The sequence below is a fragment of the Pseudonaja textilis genome, chromosome 3 (assembly GCF_049901715.1).
Source record: "Pseudonaja textilis isolate UNSWEBS1 chromosome 3, rPseTex1.2, whole genome shotgun sequence".
Lineage (NCBI taxonomy): Eukaryota > Metazoa > Chordata > Lepidosauria > Squamata > Elapidae > Pseudonaja > Pseudonaja textilis.
Window position 1 is genome coordinate 181,464,756 of NC_141992.1, and position 26,920 is coordinate 181,491,675.

The 26,920-nt window shown below is 35.0% G+C and overlaps 1 protein-coding gene across 1 annotated transcript in view; it reads right to left on the bottom strand.

Moving 5' to 3' along the window:
* CSMD3 (CUB and Sushi multiple domains 3) overlaps nucleotides 1–26,920 on the bottom strand; it is a 646,074-nt gene that overhangs the window by 55,277 nt on the left and 563,877 nt on the right. The window contains exons 53-60 of the mRNA XM_087931634.1: nucleotides 23,437–23,610; nucleotides 22,070–22,243; nucleotides 16,615–16,800; nucleotides 11,643–11,816; nucleotides 9,451–9,633; nucleotides 5,903–6,079; nucleotides 3,908–4,087; nucleotides 2,104–2,277 (exon numbers count right to left, since the gene is read on the bottom strand). Coding sequence (XP_087787760.1) covers nucleotides 2,104–2,277; nucleotides 3,908–4,087; nucleotides 5,903–6,079; nucleotides 9,451–9,633; nucleotides 11,643–11,816; nucleotides 16,615–16,800; nucleotides 22,070–22,243; nucleotides 23,437–23,610 — 1,422 coding nt within the window. The remainder of the gene's footprint in view (nucleotides 1–2,103; nucleotides 2,278–3,907; nucleotides 4,088–5,902; nucleotides 6,080–9,450; nucleotides 9,634–11,642; nucleotides 11,817–16,614; nucleotides 16,801–22,069; nucleotides 22,244–23,436; nucleotides 23,611–26,920) is intronic.

Here is a 26,920-nt window from a genome sequence, read left to right on the forward strand (position 1 = left end):
AGTTGTGTAGTCCATACGTTTTTGCAGTGTAAGAGTTGCAGATTACAGGGTAGTTTTTTTCTGAAACCAAATTGTTTATTAGAGAGAAGGTTGTTTATCTCTAAGTAGAGGAAAATGTGATCACATGAACTTGGGAAACAGCAAGTCATAACTATGAACCAGTTGCCAAGCATCTGAATTTTGATCACATGATCATGAGAATGCTACAAAGGTTGTAAGTTTGAAAAATGGTCATAAGTCACTTTTTTCAGTACCGTTATAACTTTGAATGGTCACTAAATATGTTTCATTGTTGAACAACTCTATAGATATTAATATGCTTACAATTCTTAGAATAACAGAATTGGAAGGGACTTTGGAGGTCTTCTAGTGAGTCCAATCCCCTGCTCAGGCAGGAAACTCTACACTACTTCTGACAAATGGTTATCCAATCTCTTCTTAAAAGCTTCTACTATTGGAGCATTTACAAGTTCTGGAGGCAAGTTGTCCCACTGATTAAGCAAATGAAATGAACTGTTATAAATCATGGACTATTGCAATTTCAAATATGATCCAGCGTTAAACATTCAGGAAAATAGGGGTGCATCAGCATTTCAAGGAAGTGTTTGAATAGGAACAGCAGTCTCTGCAAAATTCATTTTTTGATTACATTATCCAGGAAAATTGGGACTTTCCCCCTCATTTCACTGCAATCTATCACCATCTTTCTCATCCTGGGTATGACTATAATTAAACCTCCCTAAAACATCACTGATTGTTTGATTAATTAATGCTAATAAGATGTCTGTTTTTCATTAGTTTTTTTGCTTATCAGTTTTAAAAAAGACAATAAGAGTCAATTTAAAGTAGTGATCAAGACACAAGGCTAAATACCAGGATACCATGGATTTTAGTTCTTGGCTTAGGTATGAAACCAGTGGGATAACTCTGAGCCAGTCATTCTCCCTTAATCCTAGAAGAAGGCAATGGCAAGCCAGTTCAAAAAAATCTTGCCAAGAAAACTGCAGGCTCTTTTCCAAGTAATTGCCAGGAGTCAATACATACTTGATTGAACAAAATAAACAACTAGGATCCAGTTAGTTGTTGCTGCAGGTGACAACTGATCGATTAAATTGTTTAATTGGAGTTAAGATGTTTAAGGAAAAAAGGACTAGAAAGCAAAGATGAAAGAGATCACAAGCACCTGTGTGGTCACTGCAATTTGTTCCTTGTTTTGTAATGGATATTGCAGTTTTGTTGAATTTATATATGTGGTAAAGAATCCCTGTAGGTTTTACTTCACTTCTTGTAGCAGACTTTGGGCGGCAATGCTCATCTCCATTTCTTTAGGCCATTGAACCAAAGCCAGTAAAATATATTTCTATGATAATGTCCACAATAACACATGGGCAAACAATAGATACAAACTCAAAGTAAACCACTGCAAACCCAATAGCAGAAAATACAACTTCAGCAACAGAGTGGTCAACACCTGGGATTCACTACCTGACTCTATTGTTACATCCTCAAATCCCCATAACTGTAACCTTAAACTGTCTACCATGGACCTCACTCGATTCCTAAGAGGTCTGTAAGCGGGCATCCATAAGTGCACCAGTGTGCCTATTGTCCCTGTCCTATTGTTCCCATTTATTCATACTCATTTATTATGTATATACTTATACCCGTTATCTTCATACTTATACTTGTTTTCTCATACATGCTTGACAAACTAAATTAAATAAATAAAATAAATGATCATGGCCAGTACGTTATCACACCACAGCACAGAGTGTCCAGTGAAACATGACTTACTGTTACCTTCCCACCGAAGTGGTACGTATTTTTCTACTTGCATGTAGCATGCATTAGAATATAGGTTGGAGGAGATGAGGCAAGTGATGGGAGCTCATTTTGTCACACAATGTAGGACTCAAACCACCAGAGCATCAGCCTTCTGTGGTGTCTTTTAAGCTACTCAGCCATAGTGCCCCACTGGGTGTGTAGAGGAAACATAATTATTTCTTACATATATCTATAGTTTTTCTTTTGTTACATTTTCTTTTAAGATTGAATGGAAACAATTATCAGCCTGGAATTCAAATATTAAAAAAAAATACTTACGTAAGCACTGTGGGACTTCACCACTCCATGTTCCATTCCCAACACAAGTCAAAACAGCAGGAAAGGATAATTCATAGCCAGGTGAACAGACATAACTAATGCTAAATCCCCAGTCAAAATTTATTCCTTCCTGTTTTCCATTAGAAATCTGGGGTGGAGTTGGGCAGGTAACAGCTGTAACAACATTTAGAGTCATTAGCATAGCAGCTGCAGCACAAGTCTCCTGTGTCTATACTGACTAAATAACCATATGTGCTAATTCAACTTTATTTTTATTTTTTTTAGGAAAAAAAGGTTGCTGTATGGTTTTGAGTTTTTTTTTTTTTGCTTTACTGTGCAAATCATTTTTTTTTTGCTTAAATATTGTTTATTTTCACAGCCTTTTGCCATTTTGATGGGCACTTTCATTGATAATTATAGGAGTTGCAGTTACACACATAAGGAAAAAGAAAGTTGGGATCTTTATTTTTTTATTTTGAGATATATAACCCAGTAGCTAAAAATAAATCATCACAATTTGGATACTAAGACAGGTTAAGATATAAAAAGTTAATAGAAATGTATTTCCTATTTTATAATCTCATTTCAAATGGGATATCCTCATGTCATTCTCCAGAACACTATTTGAATTATGAAAGACATGCTATAGATATTGGAAGGGATGCAATTGGATATAATTCTGACTGTTCAAGAAATAAGGTTGAAGGAACCATTCTAAATCTGGTTTCTACCTATGTGTATTTACATGTTATTCTGTTCCATCCAGTGCATGATTTGTATCAGGGAATCATTCTGAAGTCAAATCAAATCGATGTGAAGCATTATCATATTCAACAGTTCTATTACAGTGGTATTTCAGTACTCAATTCATTCTGAGGACTATGATGAGTACTATAAAACATGAGTATCAAACAAACCATGTAACGTATCACTTGCTTCTTTGTTGCAACTTTCTATCTGTCCCTTTTCCTATGTCAGAGATCTTCCCAGCATGGCCAACTTCCTGTCCGTCCTCTGTGGCTGACCCCCACTTCCTTTTGTAGTGACCTTCCCAGCATGGCTGACTTTCTGTCCACCCTCTGTGGCTGACCCCACTTCCTTTTGCAGAATGTCAAATGCCAAGCCAAAATGAATATCAGGACATTTTTCAATCAAAATGCATGAAGTACTAAATTTTATGATGAGTTGAGTACTGAGGTACTACTGTAAGCACATATCTCTCTTCAATGGTGTGTGGGAATCACCTTGGGAAACCCTGGGAAGAGCCACAGCCAGGGGACTGGTTGGATAAGAGGCAATTTAGCCATAGGAAGAATGTAATAGAAGGATAAATGGAACTTACAAAATTCTATTAACATAATCTTAGTATAAAGTGGAATTCGTTCATCTGGGTGTGCTTTCTGCCTGGACAACTTTATGAGGCCAACATCAACCATGCATGTCTTAAACTACATTTTATCCCTATAACCTTTACAGTCCAAGAATCTAGGGAGATTCCCTTATGAGACATTTGCCATAGGCACATGGCAGTTAAACTGCCTCCTAACTAACTGCTCACCTAGTTGTGGCTCTCTCTTTGACTTCCAAGCTCATTTGCCAATGCCATTACCTTCTCTCTCTCCCTCTCCTTCTCTCTCTCTCTCTCTCTCTCTCTCTCTCTCTCTCTCTCTCTCTCTCTCTCTCTCACACACACACACACACACACACACACACACACACACACACACTTTCTGTATCTCTCTACACCCATACATTCATCCATCCACCCACCGACCCATCCATACACCCAGATTAAAAGCAGTACCTTTACAAGTTGCCAGAATTCCACTCCATGTAGCATTACTAGTACAAGTACGAATTTTGGAACTGTTGGCTTCCATTGTGTACCCAGGTTGACACATGTAAGTAACATTTTGTCCAACTACATAATCATCTCCATATCTCAATCCATTGGCTGGTATTCCTGGGTCTCCACAACTGATTACTATGAAGGGGGAGAAATTGAAGATGTAATAATATGACAAAAGGTGTCTCCAATTTAGAAGGTGAAAAATCTAGAATAATTTTAGAATGTGACATCGATGGCAACTTCTTTCATTTCCACTTTTCTAACTTTGTGAAGCTTGAATTAAGACAAAGATAGTCTTATAATATAATTGGACAATGATTCACAATGGCAAGTTGCTTCTATTGGGAAACTGTCAGCTAGCTTGGAAGGGGAGTTCAAGCTTATGCCTATTGTGACTATGCAAGGACTCTAAGGTAAGCCCATTCTTGACTCTCACCTGCTCTTGCAGACTAGCTGGCAGTTTTCCAACAGCTGCTACCTAAAAGGTCCTCTCTTACCTGCCAACCATCTTCTGTGTCAAGGTGTTGGGACAATAAAATGAGACCTTATTTTTTTTCCTTCAGCATCCCACCTACTATATGCTGACTTGAAAAGAGAAGGAAATTATATTTAGCAAAAGGCAGGAATTTGTGCAAGTTGTCCACTTTAGAGATTGCTTGAACAGCTTCAGGAGACTGTACCTTATAGTTTGACATAATATCTAAGGCCAGAAACATTTAATCTTCCAACCCAAAAAGAACTCATTGAGAAAGGGGGTAAAGGATGCAGCCTTGTCTAATGATTCCAGGATTCTGGCAGTTACTCCAATTAAATCATGATCCTTGAGCCACACCCCCAAAGCTAAAGAGGATTTATTAGAAGTTAACATTTTGGCATTTGCCTAGGCCTAGCCAACTCTGAGATACATAATTCACTATCACCCTTGACCCTGCTTTCCCTTCCACCCCTCTGGGTGTATCATCCAATGAAACATATCCATAGCCAAGAGTCATCAATCATGCTCTCCAATTAGATTTTTGCCCAGAAGCTTCAGTCTTCTAATCAGTCTTTGAAGAAAATATGAATGGAATGTACTTTCAATTCCACACTCCTGCCTACTCTTTGAAACTCCCCCCACCTTCTTTCTGTTGACAACTATAAAACGTGTATACAAAATGTTTTATGAGTTAACAGCAGCCTTGTCTAATGGTTCCAGGAAATCTGAATCTGGTAGACCCAGGGATGGGTGTAGTATTTTTGCCCAAATGAACAAATGTAGTGTTAGGCAGTGGGGCCAGGAATTGCTTAGGCATATCTACATAATTGTGCATTAACACTGAAGTATAGTTCCTTTCATTAGAAAAGATTCAACCTACACATAAGAAATAATATATAATTACAGTAAGAGGGCAGTAATATTCTTTCTATTTTTTCCCATGAAACTTATTATGTGCCATCAAGACAGGGTTGACTTTTGATGACTGCATGATACTTATATTTGCCGCTGTAAATCTTCGCCCATCATTGCTGTCGTTAGTCACTCAGGTCAGCTATTATATTGAGTGCTGAACATCTCAGAGCCTCAGCAGTACTATTAACACTTGCAGGCTAATGACAGAAAGGACCACTCTTCCTTTCAAAAATGGGAGTCAAGATAAAAGGTTAAGATAAAGACAGAGGAAAGTAGGGACAAAGGGCAAGGAACACTGGAGATGCATCATAAGTTACACAAGAGGAGTCTGATGGATGTATCAAGTCTCCAAGCTGTCTTTGCCTTCTCTGTGTAGAGAAGCTATGACACCATCATTGGTTTGCATGGAACAATCTTGAATGGTCAAGCTCTGGAAACCTGGTCCTGGGAAAAACAAAAGCTAAATCTGCTCTTTTTCCCCAATCTGACTTTCCCCAAATATAGCAGATGTAGGTGGTGTCCTAAAGATGGCAATAATAGTAGGAACAATGGATACTTGCTTGTACAATTTGGCAAGGAACCAGACCATGTCCCATTGGCAGTGCATTGTCGTACAGAAGGTCCAGACAGAATGTAGCCTTCCATGCAGGAATAAATCACAGAACTAGAGAATGTTGTGCCATCAATTTGAAACACTTTCCCATTAGCTGTTGTTCCAGGGTTACCACACTGAACAGCTTGAACAGTCAGTGTGGAAATGCCAGAATTGGGAAGGAAAACAAACACAGAGAACAATTACTTAATAGCTTAAATAATTGAAGTTGCAACTAACAATCCAATCTACTCATTAAAAAGTAGTTTACATGAAGGAGATAAAAACCGCTTCATTTTCAGTGGCATAAATCTTGCTCAAATGCCTTGAGTTTTCCTCCCAACTTTTCATATATTCAGCTGAAATGGAGCCTTTCTTTAATTTTTCTTGATTGAAATACAGTTGCAGTTTTCAGAATACCATAAATATTCCCTCATATAAATTTCTACACAGCTTCAATTGAAATGCTGAACTATAGCTCAAAATTTATGGCTTTTCATGAAAATATTCTCAGCTTTTATCTACATTTTTGAAATGATGAAATAGTTTGCTTTTATCAGCTTAATTTTTTATATCAAATGTTATCACTTTTTCCTGATCATTTGCTGCTTCTGAGCAGGAAAATGAGCATTCTGAAAAGTAAATAAATTATTCAGTACTACAGCTACAGGGCAAAAAGCCATGTATATTTTTGTTGTACACTAGAGTACTAATGGCTACCTATTGAACATCTTTTTCTTTTACATAAATAATCATTTTTTTACTTTAACAAGCCCACTCATACAATTCAACTGGCAAACATTTAGAAAGCAAGTCTCTAATAACATTCAGCATGATCTCACTCTCTTATCTATCGCTTTGTTCATTAAATTAGTTTATTTTAAGAATTCTAGCCAATTTGAAAAATTCCAGGTTGAATTGCCCAGTTTCAAAATTCACAATTCTTTTTTTTATTTTATTTACTTATCTTTTGTGTTGTAATTCAGTATTTTCAGGCCATTTTGGCATATACATGTGCCTATCTGTATGTATATATGCATGTGTTTAAATCTCCATCATGTGGGTGAAATAGTTGCACCTGCCTCAGACATCCTGATACAAACAAATGACTGTATCATTTGTATAGTGAAGTCATGTTGCATTTATCATTTTGAAATCACTGTAGTAGCTCATTATGGATCCTCATCTTCTAGTTAATATAAAATTGAACTGTAATTTAAATGTACAGCATAATAATTGATTTTGTGAAAAGTGAATAATCACTAGCCATATTTATGAATCTAGTTAGTTTTTGCAAGTAGTACACAGCTATTTAGCACACAAATTTATTTAAAATAAACAAATCTGTATTACTTACTACACACCTGTAAAGTGCATGATTATTTCTGCTGGTGGAGTGCTCAAATGTTACTAAAATGTTAAAACCAAGTTGTTTTATTGTACTCAGATCTTTGTGTCCTATCAAACACTAATTACTGTTCAAATTATTTGCAACAAATGATATTCCCACAGAGAATACAATGATGCCAGATGCTATCAATGTCAATCATACACGAATTTTAGTTTGCATAAAATATGCTCATTTTAAGAGACCAGCCAAGACAATGACAATAGTCTCAAAGGGAATCTTATGGAAAAGTTGTGGGGAAAAAATTACAGATAAAACAGCATCATTTTTGTATGCAAGTGCTAGCTATATCTAAATAAAAAGTGTACTATAGCACAGAAAGTTGCATAAAAATGAAAGCATAAATTGCTTTGCATAAATTATATAAAACACCAATCAAATCTATATATATTGAAAAAAATACAGCAATAGAAATAGCACTTAGACTCACAGTGCTTTACAGCCCTCTCTAAGCAGTTTTACAGAGTCAGCATCTTGCCCCCAACAATTTGGGCCCTCATTTTACCCACCTCAAAGGGATGGAAGGTTGAGTCAATCTAGAGTCTGGTGAGATTTGAACTGCCAAATTGCAGTCAGCTGGCAATCAGCAGAAGTAGCATGCAGTACTGCACTCTAAGCACTGTGCCACCGTGACTCATATAACTTCAAATATAGCAATGAAAGGAATTTATTTGACACACACACACACACACACACACACACACACACACACACACACATATATATATGTATATGTGTGTTCTTAAGTTTTCACGGGTACTTAAACGTATGGTATTCAGCTTTGTTCGGGTATTTTCCCACGTCATTGTAGTTGTGTTTTTAAAGTTGTAGCAACGTTTCAGCAGAATCTCATCTGCCATCATCAGGCTTCTGTATTGAGTTCGTCTGTGAGTCAGACTTTCACAGCCATTTCAGTTAAATTTGGGGCTAGCCTACTGCTGTGCCAGAATGGTTTTTTCTTCATCCTGATTGGTTGGGAGTCTTGGTCTGTGTTTATTGGTCTTGGAATTTGCTGTGTTCTGCTTGCATTCACCAACAAAAAAAAAATCTCCACACCACAAGCCAGACAAACCCCTGGGCACAAACAGATCCCCCCTGATATCTCCAGCTCAAACACACCTCAACCAGGCATCCAGATGAAACCTAGCTTCCTAATAAATGATAGCCATCCATTTACTCAGAGCCAAGCTGCACTAAAAGCCTCCAATACAGGAACACAATGTTGCCAGCCAATCAAGACAAAAAAAGCCACAAAACAGACAGAAGATAATAGAAACACCAATCAAGCAGAACACAGCAAACTCCAAGACCAATAAACACAAACCAAGACTCCCAACCAATCAGGATGAAGAAAAAACCATTCTGGCACAGCAGTAGGCTAGCCCCAAATTTAAAACTGAAACAATTGTAAAAGTCTGACTCACAGACGAACTCAATACAGAAGCCAGGTGATGGCAGATGAGATTCTGCCAAAATGTTGCTACAACTTTAAAAGCACAACTATAATGACGTGGGAAAATACCCGAACAAAGCTGAATACCATACATGTAAGTACCCATGAAAACTTAAGAAAACACACACACACACACACACACACACACACACACACACACATAATCAAAACTATACATGACTGTGTTAAGGTCATTAGGTTTAATATAAGCAGCTAATAGATTTCAGATATATGATGACTTTATCAGAAGTGGTATTCTGCAGATTCTGACCAGTTCTGAAGAACCGGTAGCTGAAATTATGTGTAGTTCAAAGAACTGGCAAATACCATCTTCTGACTGGCCCCATCTATTCTCTGCTTACTGAGTCCCAGCTGATTGACTGGATCTTCTTTTATTGCCCTACATAGGAGAACGGAGCTGGAAAGCAGGTTAGTGGGGTGGGGAGGGAATGGGATTTTGCAGTAACCTTTCCCCAGGAGTATGGTGAGAATGGAGATTTTACAATATCCTTCCTTTGCCACGTCCACCAAGGCATGCCCACAGAACCAGTAGTAAAAATTTTGGAATCCCATCACTGGACTTTATTATAACTTTTTGTTTAATAAAAACTCATGTAGTGCTTTTAAAACCAATACAGTTATGAAAATAATTTACCTTTACATTCTGGTTGCCTCCCTGTCCAACTTCCATTTGCCAAACAAGTTCTTTCCTCTGATCCATGAAGGATGTAACCAAGCTCACAAGAGAACTGTACAACACTTTTAGTTCTAAAATTAGTTTGTTCTCTAGAACCATGGCCTGGGATTCCTGGATCCCCACAAGTTCCTGCTGTGTCACCTGGAAGAAAAAAGATCATTTGGGGTAGAATACTTAGAGTTACATTGTATTGGTCCTGCTATAGGAACCTGAAACAAGAGGAATCAATTTATAATCGGTGCAAAAATAAAAGTAGGCTATAAAAAAAAAGTGGGGGGGTATCCATTCCAGACTTAACAATTGTACACTGACTTTCTTAATTTGGAACATATAGCACTCAGTTGAGACCATAGAAATTTCAAGTCCCTTATTTAATGTTCTTGAATTATTATTTTTTTTAAAAAAACAGAATAAAATAAAACCAGTGCTTTGTTTCTGTGGTATTGTTTTTTAAAGAATCTATCGAGCTCAATGTAGAATATGAGTTATAACTAAAGTCAGTGGCTTGTCTAGTTTAAAATCAAATTATATTCAGCGTAAATTACACTGCGGCAAAATCAGTGTCCAAGTTATTGTAATAAAAATGCAGTTTACCAAGAGTAAAATGTGATATACATTACAAGAAAAATGTGTCATATTATGAATTTATTATAAAGTTGTAGAAGTTTCTCTGGAGCTTCAAGCTTGTAAGTTATTACAAGCATTGTAAAATAAAGTGAAATTGGTTCCTACATTTCCAGTTACATTTGGAATATGAGAAAATATTTCATCTATACATTTATATGTCCTTTAGCAAATAATAATATATAGGCAATCCTTCTAATATTATTTGATTATGTAGAAATAGTGTCTATCATATGCTCTTCTTCTCTCTTATTGTTGTGTGATTAAAGAATAGGATATAATAACAAAGCATGTTAGGAATTATTGAATACATGTTAGTTTTGCCACAAGACAATTATTAAACCTGCTATTTTACTATGGAAGATGTACCTTCTAGGATCACAAATCATAACTTCCGTGTGAGAGTTAATCCACAGAAACTGTTTATGCTTTCTTATTTATATCGGTGTACACAAGTCCTTGACTTGTGTGAATATGCCATTTAATACTACTTTTTGTTAAGCTACAGTACAACTCAGATATTATTCAGTTATCTGTTTAACATTAACAGGTGAATTTGTTTAAAACTCATATATCCACCTCTGCAATTTTCTGATAAATCTACCAAATACAAGGTAAACAGCACACAGACACAGGCACACTCACAAATCTCTACATAGGTGCTGTATGAATTTCAGTTCCAGTAAGATTTTACCAGAACATCCAAATTTTGAGGAAGCTAAACACCAAAACAGTAACTTTAAAGATGTAGCTAATAGATAATACTATAACTTCTGTATACAGCTGAACTTTCCAGAGATCTCTATCAGTTTACAATAATAATTTATACAATTAAAACTATCACAACACATTTGTTTAAGAAAAAAGATTAAGACATTCAGCTTCCCTCAAGTTATGTGTTATGGTTCTGATGTGATTCTAATTTTAAACAATATAACAAAGCACAGCTCTGCTTGCTATTTATACTATTAATCAAACTATATATTTCTATTTATTTGAAAGCTGTATTGATACCCTTGTGGAATTTTAGTTCTCTAATATGCCATGAATTAGAGATAGTTTTGAAAAATCTTCTCCAGAAACTGTTCAGATATGAGTTCAACAGAAACAGATATTATATGGATGAAGACTGTTGGTATGCAGCAATTATTTTCCAAATTAAACAAAAACAAATCTAGGAGAAGACAATGGTAATGCACAAATTACCCATATGAAATGTAACATCCTTCCCAGTAATATGCAAAGGGAAAGAATAAATAAATTCCTTACCTACTTTTCAATCTTCCTGTTTTATTTACTAATTTTCTTTTAGATTAAACGTTGTTTGAAATCTATCACTTCCCTTTTAGTTTTGCGAATTTATAGGTGAATGAGGGCACCTAATATGAAACTTATCTTTGATTACAATTGTTTGTGATTTAAAGGAGGTCTGGTTTTAGAAATCCTGAAAAAGAAACAAGGGCACCCAAAAAGAAAGCTGTATTGCATGGTTTCAAAAGCACATTCACATACTTTAAAAGTGGTACCTGAGCAATGAGGCATTGTTCCACTCCAGTGTCCATTTAATTGGCATGTCCTGGATGCCTGGCCTATTAATGATCTCCTTCCTGAACAAGAATAATGAACAGTAGATCCAAATGTGTATTTTTCTCCAGAAAGGATCGCATTTGGGGGAATGCCAGGATGACCACAGTCAATCACTACGATACATAAATATTGGAGATAAAAATTATGTTATAATCAGCCAACTAAATTCTCCACTATGCCAGCACACTATCAATATATTTTACCAATACAATATTATGGTGAAGATGATCTTATAGACATGTTTTTCATATAATTCATAGAACAAATTGCTCTTCATTATTACCAATGTATTCACTAACCTATAGCTATTCTTTCTCTCTCACACTGTGTGTGTGTGTGTGTGTGTGTGTGTGTTTGTTATATTTTAAACCTTTTAAAAATAAACAAAGAAACATGTAGTCTTATCTGAATTTACAGAGAGTATTGGAATAGTTTCTTGTTATATGGTATCCCCTTTTGAGATTATGTTGTGATCATGCACAAAACATTAGATTTTGGTCTTAGGCTTGGACATTAAAAGGGATCTTCTATTCTAACTCTGAAAATGGAGCAGTTAAGAAATTGAAAGGTCAGTTTTAATAAGTCCTAGGAGTCAAGATATGTGCTTTGTGAGAAATATCACCCTCTAAATTCAGCTTTAAAAGGAACTGTTACAACAGTTGCTTTTGAATAAACCTAGAAATGACAAATATCTATGCAACAATCAAGATCAATAGTATTATAGTCTTTAGAAATCAAATCTACCATCATGAAAACAGCTGTCTGATCAGCCAGATCAATTCTTCTTGTAAAGTGCTAATCTGGACAAGAGTTGGTTTTCCAGCTAAGGTCAATTACTTTGGAATAATAATTCATTTTCCACATCCCTCACAAGGTCACCATCCTTTTCATTTTGCAGAGCAAAAGAAAGTCAGTCAACCCTCAAATCTGCTCAGTTGCCACATGATAGCAAAGGAGAGAAGGATGAACAAAGAATACTGGTGACCTTCAGCAAAGTCATCCAAGATGTGAAAGCCATTTTAGCTGCTCCACTAAAGCAAGCAGGCAACTGCTAGGTAGGAAGATGTCAGAAAAATATACTAATTTTAGTGACACGGGGCGCGGGGGCCTTCATTTCATACTCCATAGAAGAAAGACAATGGTAAAGCACTCCTTCCTTTTATAGGAAAGGAAAACCACACGAAGAGGCACTGTAAAGTGATTGATGATATACTGCCAGATGATGGGTCCCTCAGGTCAGATGGTCTTCATCAAGCTACTGAAGAAGAACTGAGGATCTTTTGGAACACTAATAGTGTTTACGATGCAGATAGATTAAAGCCTTTGGGATGTTTAATTATTGATGTTGCCAGGTAGAAAAAGCAAATCTGAAGTAGTAAAGACAGGGTTACCTTGGGAAAGTGAAGACATTCTGATAGATGGATGATTGCTTTACAGCTAAATAATAAATGCTGAAAATAATAAATGATATAAAAATGATAAAATAATAATAAATAAATGAACATGGCAAAATTCACCATATGAAAAGATGACTACACATTGACATCTTAGGCATCAGAGATAATTTCAGTCAGCAAATCATACTATTTACTAGGGCCTAAAAAACAAACGAAAAAGAAATTCTACTGTCTATGGAGATTCTCAATCATCCAAGTCAAGGGTGTCTCAAAAGTGCTTTTCCAAAAGGCAAGTGTACTTTGTTTTTCTTTGAAGATGTTTCGTTTCTCAACTAAGGAAGCTTCTTGAGTTAGAAGCAAAATATTTTTAAGGAAAAACAAACTCCCATTGCCTTTTGGAAAGGCACCTTTGGGAGCAAGGAATGCCGCTGCTTTCATACTCAGTAAGAGCATAGGAAAAAGCTGCCTGGGTACAATGGAATGGGCAATATGAATTGGATCTTGTGGAGATATTTTTAATAGAACAATTGTCCAAGTTTATGTACCCGCTACTGACGCAGAAGAAGACAATTCTGATCAATGTTATGATCAAGTTCAATTTGAATTTGATGAAACATGCAAGCCACATACGCTACTTGTGGCTGGAGACTAGCCAAAGCTGGAAAGAATACGGAGGGAAAAAAGTAGTTAGATTGCGTGGGCTAGGTGCCAAAATGAAGCAGAATATCAACATCTTAATTTCTACCAATCCCTTTATTTTTTTTTTATCAGGAACACAGTTTTCAAACTGAATACTTATATATAATTGGTATTTATGTATTATAAATACTTTTATCCATGGACCGTAGAAGATTAACCAGAGAGAAATCAGATGGACTATATTATTGGTATAAAGTGACAGAGCTCAAAGATAATAGCAAGGATCTGCCCTGCACTAACTGAGGAACACATCATGAATATATATTTTTGACACTGTAATGTAGCTTTATTGATTTAATTATTTAATTTTTGATTGAAAATATTTTATTGAAAATTATTGAATGTCGCCTAATGAAAGGCAATTAACTGTGGTGAACCAAAATTGAAAAACAAATAAACAGATAATAGATTAACAGAGTTGGAAGGGACTTCGTAGGTAATATAATACAATCCCCTATCCAAGCAGGAGACTGTATACTATTTCTGACAGATGGCAGTCCAGTCTCTTCTTGAAAGCCTCCAGTGATGAAGCTCCCACAACTTCTGAAGGCAAGCTGTTTCATTGGTTGATTGTTCTCACTGTCAGAAAATTTCTCCTTATTTCTAGGTTGTATCGCCCCTTGATCAGTTTTCATCCATTATTCCTTGTCTGGCCTGCTGGTGCCTTGGAAAATAGCTTGACCCCTTCCTCTCTGTGGCAGCCCCTCAAATATTGGAACACTTCTATCATATTTACCCTCTTCACTAGACTAGCCATGCCCAATTCCTGCAACCGTTCTTCATAGGTTTTAGCCTCTAGTCCCCTAATCATCTTTGTTGCTCTTCTCTGCACTCTTTCCAGAGTCTCAACATCTTTTTTTATAATGTGGTGACCAAAGCTGGATGTAGTACTCTAGGTGTGGTCTTACTAAGGCTTTATAGAGGGGTATTAGAACCTCACTTGATCTTGATTATATTTATCTATTAATGCAATTTAGGATTGCATTGGCTTTTTTTGATTGCCACCACACACTGTTGGCTCATATTTAATTGGTTGTCTCAATAGTCTCAAGGCTCCTATCCAATCCAACATCACTCAAAACTAGGCATGCATGCCCTTAACTACCTCTATTCCAACCACAACTGGCCTTAAATGCAAGCTACTCAATGCAAGAAGCCTTGTAAATAAAATACCTGAATTTCTCCTCTTACTAAATACAGCAAAATTCGACATTACATTTGTCTGTGAAACATGGCTCAACGCATCTTTCCCTGACTCCATTACCACAGTAAGAGACTATCATGTTTACCCATCAGATCGTGAAATCTATAGAGGAGATGGTGTTGCTATCTTCTATAAAAAGTCCCTACATCTAAAAAACATCCAACTTACCCAAGAGCTTGCTATTCCTGAAACTATAGTCTGTGAACTGTCCTTAAATATCACATTTCGGTTGTTACTATGTTACAGAGCCTCTGATTGTGACACTGAACTGCAAACAAGCTAAATACACTACTAACACGGGCAGCATCTTGCCCACATGCTTTTATCTTTCTTGGTGACTTCAATCTTGGTCAAAATTGGGAGCGTCCTATCAAATTCTGTACCTATCAACAGTGGAGTCCCCCAAAGCAGTGTTCTAGGACCAACTCTCTTCATACTCTACATAAATGACCTCTTTTGATCGTATTAAGAGCAACTGCGTTCTCTTCGCTGATGATGTAAAGCTATTCAACACCACAGACAATACTACTACCCTCCAAAAAGACCTTGACTATGTATCAGAATGGTCAATCAAATGGCAACTTCAAATCTCAACAAATAAATGCACTGTCTTACATATTGGCAGAAAAAAAATCAGAAAATAAAACTCAGGCTGAATAGTCAAGATCTTGTTGAGGATCCAAACTTTGTCAATGACCTTGGAGTACTCATCTCAAATGATCTAAGTGCTAGAGAGCCCACTGTAACTACATAGCCAAAAATGCATTAAGAGTTGTTAACCTAATCTTACGTAGCTTTTTCTCTGGTAATATTACACTAATAGCTAGAGCATACAAAACATTTGCTAGACCAATACTCGAATACAGCTCACCAGTCTGGAACCCACATTACGTATCTGATATTAGCACAGTTGAGAAAGTCCAGAAATATTTCACAAGAAGAGTTTTCCACTCCTCTACTCGTTGTAGAATACCTTATGCCACCACACTTGAAATTCTAAACCTAGAAAACCTAGAACTATGCCTCCTTTGGTCAAATCTAAGTATACTATATAAAATCATACATTGCAATGTCCTACCTGTCAATGAATACTTCAGCTTCAACCATAACAACACAAGAGCAAACAATAGATATAAACTCAAGGTTAATCACACCAAACTTGATTGCAGGAAATACAACTTCAGCAACAGAGTGGTCAATGTCTGGAATACTCTACCTGACGCTATGTTTTTTTCCCCAAACTCCAAAAACTTTAACCTTAGACTGTCTACTATTGACCTCACCCCTTTCCTAAGAGGTCTGTAGAGGGCGGGCATAAGCGCACCAACATGCCTATCGTTCCTGTACTATTGTTTCTTTTATATTTTTTTATTTTTCTTATATGTATCGATGTATTCATAACTATGTTTTTACTTATACCTATTGTCTTGTAAACAACTGATAAATAAAAATAAATACAAAAATAAAAAATAAACATTACTTCAGACACTGACTTACCTTAGTCAGTTTTTCTAGGAATTACAATTGGATAACAGCTCTTAGAATACAAGTGTTTAGGATTGCTCTTACTGCAAATTTTAGTTATAAATACCAATATTTTAAAATACTTACTAATACATTCTGGCAGATGTTTATCCCAGTGTCCATTTGGCTGACAGACTAAAATTGAAGAGCCAAATAAAAAATACCCAGGACTGCAGTCATAAAAAACAACCGTTCCGTAGGTGAAATTTCCATGTTCTATTTTACTTTCTCTTATAGAATTTCCAGGGATTCCTGGATCCGAACAGTTGACCACTAAACAAGAGCAAATAACAGAAATTGACATGACCTGTATATTTCCCATTCACATATCAAAGGTGTGTAAAGTTAATATTAATTAATGCTGGCTTATAAATATTGTGTTTTAATGCATTATTTTTTTACTAGAAAAACTTGAAAAATATTTGCATTGTATTCTGTATGCATACACTCTATGATGTATGTATCCTATAATAAGTGGTGATTTTATGTGAATAAAACTTAATGCCACTCTCTCTTTCTCTGTAACCTTACAGAATTAATACTGAAGCACAGCAGTACTTTTTGATATCCACATGCCTTTTAAAAAATGAGTCACCTTTATTTCCAATTCACATCCAGAGAAAGAAAGACTATTAATGAAAATGCACTGCTTTTTTGTGAGTAAACATACCTATCTTGCTTATAGGTAACCATAGAATTGCATCATTTTCATATATAATATTTAATAAGCAACACTTTGGGCAAACTTCCTAATGCTAATATGAAAGATTGCAGCACCTGCAAAATATTGCCCTGAATGAAAATTACATTTTATAGTCATTATGTATCTTGTCAAAAATAATTAGGCCACTTATTGAGCATACCTAGTGTTTTTTGTCTGCACAATAGTATATCTTGATAACTCAGCCCAGACACATTCAATAATTTCTATCATGCTAACCAGCGGTGCAGCTAAGTAATTTCAAACTCTGAACTTCACAGACTTACGCGTTCTCTGTGGCAGCCATATCCATCACATCAGCTATAAAGCATGCATTAAACATGTTTCTTTTCCCCATCATCATCATTCTATATAGAGAAATCGTTTAAGTAAGGACAGTTTTTCATTTTTAACTAATTTTCATCACAGCACCATAGGAAATAAATAACTAAATAGTATTGGAGTTTGCTGCTCTGATGATTAAAGCATCTAGAAAGAAACGTCTTTTAGTGGGAGAAATATACCAGCACTTATCCCAACTTGACTGATTTGAAAAAGTTAAGTGTGATCATGTGTGATTAGAACTTGGATGAGGAATAAAGACTCTCAGAAAATTCCAGAGTTACAGACAAGGTTAGAAAACTGAAAGAAAAAAGCTAACTATTCAAAGAAAACTTTATAATATACCACAAATGTACATAAACCAGAATATAAATAATAAAATAAAGAACTAAAATTATGAGTAACATATAAAGTTTACATCTAAGAAAAAAATAAAAGAAAATAACACAATATATTATATATTATATAACAACATAACATAACTGTAAGGATTGCTATAATGCTAAATAAAAGGTAAGTAGCAACCCTCACACTTCAATACGAATTTTTTAAAATTACATTTTACAAATATCCTGAGTGGTTTTCATAGCATGAATGCTACTCTGCCTCCCCCCCCCCCCACTATTAGGGAATAAATTAATTTAACTTTTCATATAAGGAACTGTTAGCTTGAGGTTATTTAAGAAGTTAACTAGCTTCCACCAGGTAGTTTTGATTAATTTTTATACTAATCAATTTCTTTCTCAGCGTGTTCAAGAACTGGTTTGAAAGAAAATGTGTATAAGCTGTTGATTTTAAATCAACTCATTTGTTTCAATTTTCCCCTTTTTAAACAAATAAAATTTTCTGGATGTTTCAGCTTTTCAAAAAGAAACCCTAATCAATACACATATTAAGCGATCTTTTAAAAATCAAGTTTAAACTATTATAAATTAATGTTCAGTGACCCCCAAATCATTTATCTTTTCTAAGTAATGTGTTAATGTTAATTTATCAGAAGATGCAGAGGGTATTTTTTTAAAAAGGGAACTTTACAAAAAAACAAACAGAGAGAACATCTAAAGAATTTGTGTAGCTCCAACCAAACAAACAAAATCAGTGAAGGAGGGACTTCCGGTTTCAAGGGCTTCAGCGACAGACAGAAATCCGCGATCGTGTGTTGTTTCTGTCTGGGCTCGCTGCTGGAGCGCCCTGAGCTGGCTGGTTTTGGGGCTAAGCCACCCCGTAGAGGTGGTGAAGAGGGGGGAGACTACCAGCAGGGTTGAGGAGAGCCTCATCTCTCCTCCTCAGCTGGCCATTACTCCCTTTCCCAAAGGTGGTTGCAGCGGTGGTCAGAAATGGCCACCACAAAGGAGAACTCGACTGGAAAAGAATGTGCAGGAGGAAGATAAGAAGTGAAAGTTTTGGCTGACCGGGTTAAATTGTAAAAGCAACAACTAAGGTATCCTGGAATTTAAACTTACAAAAAATAACATCACTCCCAAAGAAGAGTCGGAAGCAGCGAAGGAAAGTGAAAAGGGAAAGATTTGGGTTTTTTCCCTTCTCTCTCCTTCCCTATACTGACAAGTAAGAGACTTAAATAAGAAATCAGAAAAATCCACTTTGAAATCAATAGGCAATTAAGTTGAAAATAAAACAAAATGCCAAAGGAATAATAAAGATTTCTGGACATTAAAATTTTTGTTTTTCATAAGCAGGAAGGGAGAAAAAAAGAATAAGGGCAGGATCTGGAAGAGGGAGGAGTCTTCCTGGAATTAAAAAGAATCTACAGTAAAACTTCAACAAGACTTCTAAAAGATACATTTTAACTGAAACTTTGCAACTAAATAGTAACCCCAGAAGAGAAAGTGAAAAAAAAGAGCAAAAAAGAAACAGCTTGCGTGTATTTGGATTATTTGGTGATCTTTGGATTTTTGGTTATTATATTTGAATGACTAAAATCAATCGGGTGGTTGTTTAAAAATTTATACAATGGCACCACTTCTGGATGAATTGAAAATGAAATTTAAAAAGAACAAAGAAGATGCACAAGAAGGGAAGGGTTCTTTTGGCTTCATTTTTCAATTCTTAAAAATGGAGATTTGGAACTATGAGAAACAACAAGAAAAGACTGCAAAACAAGAAGACTGGGACAAAAAAGAAGCCATCTTTAATGAACAAGCAATTTTATGTGGGGAAGAAAAAGGAAAGGGGGGGAAGAGAATGGAGAATTTAAGACTTAAAAAAAACAACCAAAGAAAAGAAAAATAATTTGAAAAATAAGTATAATACTGGAAAGCAACAGAAAAGGGGACTACAGAAGAGAGAAATCGAGGTAGAGAGACAAGGGGGTAAAAAGGGGAGAGAGAAGAAGAGAGGGAAGAAGGAAAGGAAAAGAAGTTACAAAGGACTGGAGCAAGATATAGAGAAACAGGGCCTATTTAGAGATAATGGGTGAAAAGCTAACTGAAAAAGGGATTCTGTAAAGGTACATAAGATTGTATTTTTATATTAGTAATAGAAATAACTTTAGAAAATTGGAAACAAAGTATGATTAAAATGAGGGATAAAATAGTTAGTGTAATTTAGTGAAATGTTTGTGAATAAAATAAATGAAATAAAATAAATGAGAAAATTGAATTAGGAAGGAACGGGAACATTTTAATTAGTTAATGTTTTATAAAATATAAGTGAAGATGGGGGGTAATTAACTATGGAAAGCTTATAATTGTTCCCATAGAAGTATGATATTTAATTGAAAAGTAATGTTAAAGATGTTAAGACTTTAATGAATATTAATATTAATGATAGAATTGAATTGGAATGGAATGTTGTTTTAATTATATACATTTATATTTTTTTTTCTTTTTTTAAGAATACAGTGTGTATTTTAAGAATGTACCAAGCAGAATCCGAATGGAACTTTTGTATTATATTGAATGTTATAACTTTAGGGAAAAGATATAAAGCCATCATACTCCAATCAGTAACTACAGGAGAAATTTTGTTTAATGAGAAAAGAGAATAGATAATTGAAACAGGACAGACAAAAAATATAAATACAATGATTTGAATTGAGATGAGATAATTAAAATAAAATTGAGAAAATTAAAAGAGGGGAGAAGCTATGCAGAAAATGTAAAATAGTAATAAGATATGGAACAGAATATAAAAATGAGCATGAACCTGAATTTGTGTCTGTACGAAGAAATGTAACCCGGGATTACGCTACTTTCAAAAAAGATGTTTTATTTGTATTTTTTTTCTCTTTGTGTAAACTCAAATAAAATTTACAAAAAAAAAATTGTGAAGGAGAAGACAAACATAACAAGAAAAAAAAAAGCAAAATTAATTGAACATGGTTTTATGCATTATTTCATGCTTCAGTCATTGTGGAAAATTTGTTACCTGCAAACAGAAATACTTCTGCAAAGATAGGTTACCAATAAAAAGTTGCTTAAGTCTGAGAGATTCATAAATAATGTTCCTGATGTTCTCTTGATGATAATACAGGAACAATATGCTGTGATTTTTTTTTTTCTAATATAGCATATGACCCTGGATTTCCTGATAGTTTTCCAACTACAAGTTGTTCTCAACTTATGAGTAATTGTTTAACAACTTTGTTAAGTATGATAAACCTGCATTTACAGCTATTTGCAGTGCTCCATGGTTACGTGACTGTGTACAATGTTTTTGTTGGCAAACTGCACTTATTTCCATGCTGCTGCAAAAAAATTCCTGATACCAAAAATGGTGAGCTACTTAACAAGTTCGTTGAAATTGTGGGATCAATTACAGTAATGAATTGAGGAGTAGCTGTATATATTAATCAAATACAATTGTCTTAATAGTGGATTAAACGGAGAGGAAAATAATTATAGCTCTGGGTTGAAATGAGGGTTTCTTGGTGCTCTCTGAGTTTGGCTGTTTTATTGCAGACATTTCATTATCCAAATTAGGTAACATTATCAGTGCACTATGTTTGGGTAATGAAACCTCTGCAAGAAAACAAACAAGCTCAGAGAGCACCAAAGACCTCTGATGGATCATAGTTAGCCTAATGCCCATGTCAGCTGCAGACATTTCTGTAAACAAAAATAATTTGAACAGAAATCTAAGAATAAAAATATTCAACGTATCATTCCATTTGATGTTGTCTAACTGGATATTAACTGCATAACGGAGTAAGTTCCCATTACTTGTCCCAGCTTCTGCCAACCTAGCAGTTCGAAAGCATGTATAATGCAAGTAGAAATAGGGACCATTTTAGTGGGAAGGTAACAGCTTTCCATGCTCCTTCGGTGTTTAGTCATGCCGGCCACATAATCACGGAGATATCTTTAGACAGCACTGGCTCTTCAGCTTTGTAATGATGAGCACCACTCCCTAGAGCCAGAAATTACTAGCACATATGTGAGGGAAACCTTTACCTTTAACTGTAATATTAATAGCGTAATCCCTATCATTAAAATACTCACCCCTTTCATTAAAAAAAAGACTGCCTTTGACATATCTCACCTTTGCATATAGGTGGTGGTTGACTCCACTGCCTGTTTGCCTGACACTGAGCTTTTGTTGGTCCTTGCATAACATAGCCAATATTACAAGAGAATGTCACAACATCATTGAAATTGAAACCATTCCCACTTGTTCGTCCATAAATTGGGCTCCCTGGATGACCGCAACTGACAGCTAATATCAGAAGAAGAAAAAGAGAAGAATATTGTTATAATTAGACTACATAACCAATATTAATCTCTTATTTTGTGAGATATTTTGTAGACTACAAAGGTGATCCTGCACAGAAAGGAGAAAGTGTTGCATGAGAAAACAATTGTATTGTGAGTGTCCACACCCAAATCTTTACTACTTCCAATTCATTAATGTCCTAACTTGTAAGTGTACCTTACATTTCAGAATACTGAATACTGATAGTAGAAAAACTAAGACTGACAGAAGAAAGAGGAAGGTGATAACAGAATATTTTGTTGGAGATTCTATTTTTAAAAATTAAATTTGTTTCCTCCATATTGATCTACAGAATAGTTATTAATCCATATATATTTATTTACAGTCTAGAAGTACTCAGAATTATTAATAAATTTAAATTAAACCTATCCTTAAATCAATTTAGAAATATATCTGCTAATGCTGCCTGTTAGAATATATCCTGAAAAAGAAAGATTGGGTTTTCATTCACAATGTTTGCTTTGTATGTATTAAACTCCACAAGATAATGTTTAACGAATTTAACGATAGGTTGAAGAAAAAGCTCTTGTGATAACCTATTGATATGAATGCTTCAATATTATTGAACCTTTCACATGTTTATTACCTGCTTGTCCTGAACATCAAATTCTAATGACTACATCATTGTGACTACAACATTTATTTTTCATTTTATTTATTTTTCAAGAAATATGTACTGAATTGAATGATACAAATACCCAACTGTCTATACTAAATTATAGCAATATATAATATGGTATTTTAATAGGATTTCATTATAAAATTAAATATTAATAAATAAAATATGTAAAATAATATCCTATACAATTCTAAATTAAGATTTATTTATTTTTTGGCTTTCAGTGTAGCACTGCTTTTTCCAAGATATTGTAGATACATACAAATGTGGTGCAATCCTATCCCCTGGCTATGAATTCTTGGCACTTTTGATTTATTATGTGCCATCAAGCCAGTGAACACTCTTAGTAATTGTATGGATAGATTTTCTCCTTGAGTATCTGTCTCCTAGACACTATAGTCTCAACTTATCTGACCAAAAGAATCTAACTGTTTGTTCTTCTTCTAATTTTATCCCTTTCCTCATCTTAGAAAAACCAGGTATCATAAAGCATGATAACCTTCATTGTGTTACTTACGCACACAGGATGGAAGCTGACCAGACCAGTTGTGATCTTGCTGGCATATCCGTACAGAAGAACCAATAAGCCGAAAGCCAGGACTGCACTGATATACAACAGTGTCTCTATATCCATAATTTTCACCAATCACCTGACCATTAACTATAAGCTCTGGAATTCCACAATGACCCGCTAAAATAAAGCACAAAAATGGATGCAACATTAGTTAAAAATGGGGACATCATCTTTCTTCTTCTACCAATGTGATTAATATTATTCTTTTTTATTTGCTCTTTGGATAATATATTTCATATTTTACCTTTTCTCCCACGCAGCTCATGCCTTTATTGAATAAATATTGTGAGAGTCAATGAAATGGTTGAAGTGTTAGATTTTAATGCAACTGAGTAACCTTGAACTAAACAGCTACCTGAGAAAAGTCAACTAGATGGCTATTTCTTTACAATCTCTCTGTAGCCTTTTTATCAAAATAGTACAGAACTGGCAAAAGAAGTTATTTTTCCCACAAATAATTCAGATACTGTACCTCAACATCTTCCTTGGTCTCATTAAATGTCCATTAATTCTACCTTGCTGAATTAGTGATTTTAACTAATTCTCCAAAACTGAATTAAGGACAGAAATATATAAAACTCTTTATTAAATTAAATTAAATTAAATTGTTAATTGTTAATTGTCAATTAAATTGTTCCAGGAGTAGTGTGCTTATTCTTCATGTATTTTAACTGTATTCTTAAATGTGTGTGTGTGTGTGTGTGTAGGGTCACCTACCTACCTTTCTACTATCAATTTACCAGCCACTTACACTTAAACGTATTAGAAGTGACCATCAAGGATGCTAACTGTTATCTCAACTCCTTCACCCACAAACTCAAGTTAATACACATACACTAAAGATAAGACTGCAACATAACACCTATAGATTGAGAAAATCCATTTGCACAGATACACACACCTCAATTCTCTTCATTAGCTAAGTGCTAAAATGCATGATAGCACAGACCTCCTTTAGAAGAAAATGATATATGAATTGTGGAAATAATATAATGCAATTTCCGATATGTGAGAACTCTACTTTACAGTCAATTTCATCTCCAAGGAAACTGTTCTATCCCCCACCTCCAGCTCATTTTCCAGAATAGCTGTCTCATTATTCTGTGAACAAGAGGATGCACAGGGATTTTAACAATGATAATATTCCAGATAATTGGTAACTCTTTACATAACCATTCCAGAGTGGAATGTTTAATTCCCTTTCTTTCAATAAGTGGGAGCAAATTCCTCAGCCCACCTCAAGTGCTTCAATTTTTTTCTTGAAGTGTAAGGATGTCTCTTTGACCCTGGCAAGAACATGAGAACCCACCACATGAAAACCCTACTAAAAGTTGAATGTATTTTAGTCCCCCTTGTTGTCAAAAGTCTTTTGATGATTTTCTTTTCTATTTACATAATTCTTCCCCCATTGCAATGCATACCTAAAAATGCTGAACGTGATATATATCATTAAATTTTGAAGAGAAAAAATTGAAGTGAAAGAACTGAAAAGAATTGTAGGTAGAAAAATAATGGCTGATGCATTTTCTTAAGAATTAGAAGATAGATTGTCCCAAAAGGATGAATGGGAAGCATATGTTAGGGAAAGGATGTGGAAAATTCTTGGAATAGAGTTAAAAAAATGCAGCATGTCATAATAGTATATGCAGTTACAGTAATGGAAAGAATGAAAAAGAATGATTGACAGAACAAATGTGGAAACGTGAAAGAATTTAAGAGAATGATGCTGATAAAGAATAAGGTTGAAAGTAATATAACGTATACACAAGGAAAAAAGTTAAGTGCAAAGAATATCACCAGAAAGAGCAAGGAATGCTAAAGATTAAAAGAGTGAGAAAATGAGAAGGGGTAGATTAAGAAGCTAAACAATGAGTTCTCTGCAGAGTTAACTGATCCCCTTTGGTGTTAAGGTTAAAAAAATCAGGCTAGCAACTAGGACAATGTTCTAATCCCATTTTAGCCATAAATCTGGCCATGTAATCTTGAGCCAATCCATCTCTCTTAGCCCAAGAAGGAGGTCATGGTAAATTATTTCCAAAGTCTTGCCAAGAAGGACTTGTCTTAGTAATTCACAGGAGTGAAAAACTAACTAAAAGGCACAGATTTATGCATTTACACACAGACACAGACACACAGACACACACAGACACCCACCCACACCAAAATGGGGCAGAACAATAAAACTGTAGGTGTTGAAGATTCAAAAGGAGAACATATAAATATCCTTTGTATATATAGTTTTCATGTGCCAACAATGGATCTCTGCCTCAGGCATTGGAAAAAATAGCATTACTGCTCCTCTATACAGATAGAAAAGACAGAAGAATGAAAAGGGAATTAGAGGGAAAAGGGAATTCCCTACAAGGGAATTAGATGGTTAGATGTACTCAGGAAAGTATTGGGCAGAATTCTAATTGATAAGAGTATAACTACTGACAAGGAACAAAGTTTGGAAAATGATAAGTTTATCCCAGACAGGTAGCATGGAGACATTTCAGTACTTCAGAAATATATGAAAAAAATATGTTCGTTGACTTAGAGAAAGAGCGTATAACACACGTAGTCCTTGGTTCATTTAAGCAACCATTCAGAGTTACAATGGCCCTGAATAACGATCAGTCCTTGCACTTATGATCATCACAGCATTCCCCATGGTCACATGGTATAGTTTTACATATTTATGACAGTTACAGTGTTCAGGCTCATGTGATCAACCATTTTCTAAATTCCCAGCCATGTTTTGACAAGGAAAGTCGAAGGAAAGCTGGATTAACAGCAACACATTTAACAACTTTTACAAAAAAGGTCATAAAATTGGGTATGACTCATTTAATAATTTTCTTGCTTAGCAACAGAAATTCTGGACCCGATTGTGGACCCAAATTGAAGACTACCTGTAATGTAAATAGAATTACAGCATGATTTGCATATGTTGAAGGCTGCTTACTGGAGGGTATAAATGTGGTACATGTTGGAGGTAAAAAAAAATGTATAAGAATTACTGGAATGCTCAGAACATGGTTTAAAAGAGCAGACTAATTATATCAAAAATGCTTGCAATCACATTAGATATGAACACAGAACAAAAGACAGTGTGGTTTGGAAAATTGGGCTCAGCCATTCTGACAGGAACATTGTTGCAGATGTGATTATAGGTACAAGTTTGTATTCAGATGATGTTAGGTGATTTTCTGAGAACCAGAATGACCTACAGTAAAATGTACAATTCAAAGAAGAATATTGATCTGAAAATTAAGGTACCAAAGGCCAAGGTAGTTGTGTTTGACAGGCAAAATGGGATGAATGATTGCAAGTTACATAAAATTTAACAAAAAAATAGAGCAAACCTATCCATTTGTATACCTTACATGGTAGCTTGTTTATAGAAAAAATGGCAAAAGCACTGAAGAAATTTTAAGTCTGTATA